The sequence below is a fragment of the Lipotes vexillifer genome, unplaced genomic scaffold (assembly GCF_000442215.2).
Source record: "Lipotes vexillifer unplaced genomic scaffold, Lipotes_vexillifer_v1.1 scaffold83, whole genome shotgun sequence".
NCBI classification, from domain to species: domain Eukaryota; kingdom Metazoa; phylum Chordata; class Mammalia; order Artiodactyla; family Lipotidae; genus Lipotes; species Lipotes vexillifer.
Genome location: NW_006799780.1, coordinates 471,449 through 477,448, shown reverse-complemented (window position 1 = coordinate 477,448; position 6,000 = coordinate 471,449). Strand labels below are relative to the sequence as shown.

At 43.4% G+C, this 6,000-nt stretch overlaps 1 protein-coding gene across 5 annotated transcripts in view; it reads right to left on the bottom strand.

Annotated features, from left to right (window-relative positions):
- PDE8B (phosphodiesterase 8B) overlaps window positions 1-6,000 on the bottom strand; it is a 260,688-nt gene that overhangs the window by 121,095 nt on the left and 133,593 nt on the right. For all 5 annotated transcript variants that reach the window (XM_007471954.1, XM_007471952.1, XM_007471951.1 and 2 more), the window contains one exon: window positions 3,715-3,803. In XM_007471954.1, the coding sequence (XP_007472016.1) occupies window positions 3,715-3,803 (89 nt within the window). The remainder of the gene's footprint in view (window positions 1-3,714; window positions 3,804-6,000) is intronic.

The window sequence follows — 6,000 nt, the reverse complement described above, 5'->3', positions numbered from 1 at the left end:
CTCCCCGCATTCCTCTGTCAGTGGTCTGGGGTGGTTGGGTTACGTGACCTCCTGTGTCCCTAACAAAGGCACCCTGGAATCTACTCAAACAAAACACAAACACCCCACCGCAGACACACACATACAAGGGTAGGACTGGCCAAGGTGGTAGCGTGCAGGGAGAAGATTCTGAACACAAAGCCACATCCCAGCAGGGGTTCGGGAGCAGCAGGGAGGCGGCTGTGGACTTGCTATCCACCAGCACCGCTCCTGGGCAGTGACGCAGCAGGGCCCGGTTACTTTAATCCATCACAGATCAGTTTCTACTTCTGTAACACAACGGGGCTGCCACGTGAGGATAAAGTGCTCTATAAATATCAGTTAATAATGAGAGATATAGTGTTCCACGGAATACTAAGGTTTGCCCATCAGAAACTGATTCTAAAATGGAGGACTGCTACTGTCTTAAGATTCGGAGTAAAATGAACAGGATGATTTGGGGTGTAACCCCTGGGTAACAGATATCAGACTGCCTAATGATGAAATAATAGCTCGTACTCGATTAGTGTAAACTCATCAGCTTAAACTCTCAATAAATAGCCAAATCCTATCTGTATTTTGGTTAACATAGTTCTTTTCATGATAAAGAAGCGTAAGAACATAAGCAATAAATGGTCATCAGTTAGCCCATACTTCCCTAGACATTCCCCCTTTCATGAGTTCTGTTAATAAAGTAATTCATTACATGCGCACAGAAATGTGATTTTGTTCTGCCTTTAAAAGTTATTCCTGGGCTTCCCTGGTGGCGCAGTGGTTGAGAGTCCGCCTGCCGATGCAGGGGACGCGGGTTCGTGCCCCGGTCCGGGAAGATCCCACATGCCGCGGAGCAGCTGGGCCCGTGAGCCATGGCCACTGAGCCTGCACGTCCGGAGCCTGTGCTCCGCAACGGGAGAGGCCACAGCAGTGAGAGGCCCGCGTACCACACAAAAAAAATAAATAAAAAAAAGTTATTCCTATATAATGGAATTTTTTAATTAGGTATGTTATGTTTGATCACATGATCTTTTTTTTCTTAGTTAAGTAAATATGGTTACCATACATGAAGACTGGACAGAAGCATCTGCCTTCAACATTCAACATCATCCTTGCAGTACAGACTGTCCTTGCAGTACAGACTGTCCTTGCAGAATGCTAGAAATGTCACATATTTAGCTGCAGCTGCGGGTGGAATTGCAGGGAAAAGTATTATATAATTAGACTATAATTATTCTGGCATTGTATAACAAAGAGCCTCATTTTCCCTGTCTGCAGCAAGTGACAAAGTTGCCTGCCAACCTCTGGGGTGCAGGTAGATGCTTTAGACATCCTTGAATGCCCTAAGGAGCTGGGAAGACCATGGAGGGTCACTGTCCACCCCCATCCGCTGGGCCCAGATATCATACACCCAGGGAGAGTCAAACCACACACACACACCCTACTCCTCCAAAAGACAGAAAAGAAGTTGGAGACAGTTGAGGTACAACAAGCCAAAAAGCATCAAAAGAAACTGACCATTTAGTCCTCCTCTGTCTTCTCCTATGGAGAACTCTTGCCTTCCCTCCCCCTCTGCAGGGGCTGCTCTTGTGCTGCTTGCTTGGGGAGGTCCCAACCAGCCAAGCTGAAGCTGATGTGGAAGGTGAGGGGACTGGGCTTCTGGGCAAACCCACCTTCCTGGGACCGCTGCTGCCTGGGCGAGGTCCATTCACCAGCTTTACATTGATTTGTATTAAGAACCTGAGCCTTTTCAACTAGCCCAACGCTCCCAAACAGCTCATCACTGACGGGTGAGAAGTTATGGGACTCACAGAGTGTTGTGTAGTTAGAACCTTGCCGAGTTCTGAACCTAATGAGTCCTTGGAAAGTTTTCAGTGCCCTGGCTCTAAGCAGGTTTCATCAGCACGATAACTTGAAGCCCTTTCATTTAGCCCTGGTGCTGCCTGGGGATGTTTATTTCAACTGACCACACCTGCCTCCGCCACGCTCCCCATGGGCAAGGCACCTTCTGACCTCTTACATGTGCCATCACATTTAATGCTGCCTAAGAAAACTCAAGTAGTCATTTAAAATAAAATGAGGAGTGCTTGCTTCAGCAGCACATGTACTAAAACTGGAATGATACAGAGAAGACTAGCATGGCCCCTGCGCCAGGATGACATGCAAATTCGTGAAGCGTTCCATATTTTTATAAAAAATGAGATACTAAAATAAATAAGTAAATGAGGGAATTACCTATCAAAGCAATAGGGCGTCTGCTGCTCATTTTTGTCGTAGAAAACGCACAGTTGAAGAATTAAACCAAAATGAAATCTCTCTTTTCCTAATCCTATTTATTGTGAAAACATCTAAAATAAAAGTACAAAGTCTTTTTACCCTAAATAAAAACAGAAGAGAGCCCCAGGAATAAAAACAATTAATGTACAATTAAAACTCATAAATTGCTATAGTAAAGGCAATGCAGTTTTCTTACGAAATTCTATGAAGTTCTCTGCAGGTAATAAATATATGGATACAAAGAAACCAAGGGATTTAACTGACACTCAAAAATCTTTGGCAATCTTCCTTACCAACGAATTTCCACTGGTTTGAGATTCTTTTTTTAATACTTTCCCACCTCAAAAGGGACTGTTTATCCCCACACTTAATTTCTTAGAGCTCTCTATCCACCAGTTAACTTCCCTGAGCAGGGTGAACCCCAGAAGGGCCTGCCTCTGGGGGTTCATGCCAATCCATTTTTCTTCCAAGGGACAGAGGAGGGCTCTGGAAAGTTAAGTTTTGAAAGGGTTCTGTTCTCTTTGAATGCAAATTCAGTAATCAAGGTAAGAAGTATAACCATTTCAATGAGATGCTATCCTACTTATTTTTCACTGAGCCTGAAAGCCTTGTGACCCCTCAGTGGGCCAGAGAGAGAAGCCAGAGCCCTTCTGGCATCCCATAGCCTGGAGCCACTTGGGACTGGTCTCCCAGGGGCCATGGGCTATGAAGAGCCTCTTCTTTCCCCTGCTCTCTCTGCTGAAGCGGGGCAGGTTGAAGAAATCAGGGTCCTAAGAGTGTGCTGGAGTAGAGCCTGAGCAAAACCAGGCGTGGGCTACAGCTCTGATACTCCAATACGTCCCAGAAGCAGAGCATCCTACCACCGAGACGCTGAGAGAATCTGTTCATCTCAGAAGCACGCACCAGAGAGAAGTTCTTAAAGCACTAGGCATGCGTAAAGAGACTTAAAATCAGTTTCTTGAAGATACTTCATGCATATTGAGGCCACAAGCAGGCCTCATGAAATTGCTATCATGGACACGTAGCAATTACCATAGTTAGCATAATAAATATTCCCACGGGTTTGCCCCTATCTATAACAATCCAAGTAGGAATTTATAAATGTTGCAAGTACAAAGTAATCCTCAAAGGCTATTCTTAATCTCCATCTAATTGTACAGAAGTTAAACAGTACTTTTCCTAGCATATAATATTAAAACTGCTGTAAATAGTGGAAAATATTGTCAAAAGAAGAAACGCCTCCAATTTATTTCATTATACCAATGGGCTCCCAGTTTAGACTCTGCCATTTACCAGCTACGGTTACTTGTTTAACAGCTTCAGAATCCCTGGGATTCCGCTAAGAACCAGTGAACCTCAGCCTGAGGACAGACAAGCTTTGCTACAGAATGGTTAACCTTGTATTCATCCTATTTTGCTACATACCTTAACTTGAACTGCGAGCGAACTTCCCCATGTTCTATTTGAATCAGTTCATTATAACAAGCAATTATGCTGCTATTCTCCATAAATCTCTGGGAAAAAAGCAAAGGTAAATACATAAGACATATACAATCACTTCTTAAATAGTCAAAGAAGCTTAACAGTTTCTCCAACCTCAGGTCACTCTGTTATATAAGACAACTAGTAGGTAAGATGAGATGAAATAAAACAGTTGTCAAGTGTTTGAAGTGCTTGTTTAAATGTATAACAAACAAGAGAGCAGATAACATTACAGTTATTCATAACAAAGGTGGGAAAAACATTATGAACACTCACAGGAAAATAAACACACAAGGGATAGAACACCTCCCCCAGCCTTGCTAATTACTGAAACACCTGTGCTTCTGTTGCACTAAGGAAAGTCTTCTAAAACCTGAGCCTGGACGTGCTCACGGCGTGCCGCGCTACGAGTGATGTCTTCTGGTGGGGAGAGGCAGTCTTTGCTTCCTTCCTCATCTTCCGAGTGCCTAACGCATCCTGCCCCTTCTCATGTCTGTCTGTCTGTCTCTCTGTCTCTCTCACATACACACACACACCCTCTCTTCCATACATCTGGCATGGACGGCTTCTCCCTGTGGAATATCTAAGAAGCTCCCTGACTTTCCCTGTGCCTCTGGTCCCCACCAGCCCAGGAGGAAGCTGGGAAGGGCTAAGGACAGAGGGGGAACCATGAACACATAGAGAGGGAAATACTTTCTATTTACGAAGCAAAGTTAAACACGGTGAGGCTCTGGTTCAGCTTCTGGACGGGTGGAGATGATGTGTCAGTCTGTAACTGAGCTCTGAGTGGTGTTAGCTCATGCTTCACGAAGTACAAAAAAGGATCTGTGAGAAAATAAGTCTTTGAAAAGGGTGGGATAAACAGGTTCCTTTGTTTTAAAACGAAAACCTCAGAAGTAAACTTTTGTTGACTACATCTAATTTACTTGCCTTAGGCTTTTATTATGCCTCTGTGTTTATGTGTGTAGGTATATATTTTATATGTATATAATTATATATATATAAAATCATTCTATATTTTCACTTTCATATTTACGTAGTAACGTTTGTCTTTTATTCCTTTTTATTTTATTTATTTAACATCTTTATTGGACTATAATTGTTTTACAATGTTGTGTTAGTTTCTGCTGTATAAAAAAGTGAATCAGCTATACATATACATATATCCCCATAACCCCTCCCTGTAGCTTCTCCCTCCCACCCTCCCTATCCCACCCCTCTAGGTGGTCACAAAGCACTGAGCTGATCTCCCTGTGCTATGCGGCTGCTTCCCACTAGCTATCTATTTTACATTTGGTAGTGTATATATGTCCATGCCACTCTCTCACTTCATCCCAGCTTACCCTTCCCCCTCTCCGTGTCCTCAAGTCCATTCTCTACATCTGCGTCTTTATTCCTGTCTGGCCCCTAGGTTTGTCAGAACCATTTTTTTTTTTTTTTTTTTTAGATTCCATATATATGTGTTAGCATACGGTATTTGTTTTTCTCCTTCTGACTTACTTCACTCTATATGACAGACTCTAGGTCCATCCACCTCACTACAAATCACTCAATTTCGTTTCTTTTTATGGCTGAGTAATATTCTATTGCATATATGTGCCACATCTTCTTCATCCATTCATCTGTCGATGGACACTTAGGTTGATTCCATGACCTGGCTGTTGTAAATAGAGATGCAATGAACACTGTGGTACATGACTCTTTTTTTTCTTTTTCTTTTTTGCGGTACACGGGCCTATCACTATTGTGGCCTCTCCCATTGCGAAGCATAGGCTCCGGACGCGCAGGCTCCGTGGCCATGGCTCACGGGCCCAGCTGCTCAGCGGCATGTGGGATCTTCCCAGACCAGGGCACGAACCCGTGTCCCCTGCATCGGCAGGCGGACTCTCAACCACTGCGCCACCAGGGAAGCCCTACTTCTTCTTTTTTGATTTGGATTCCTTTTCTTTCTTTTTCTTCTCGGATTGCTGTGGCTAAAACTTCCAAAACTATGTTGAACTTTGTCAACAGCTTTTTCTGCATCTATTGGGATGATCATATGGTTTTTCTCCTTCAGTTTGTTAATATTGTTTATCACATTGATTGATTTGCATATATTGAAGAATCCTTGCATTCCTGGGATAAACCCCACTTGACCGTGTTGTATGATCCTTCTAATGTGCTGTTGGATTCTGTTTGCTAGTATTTTGTTGAGGATTTTTGCATCTGTGTTCATCAGTGATATTGGCC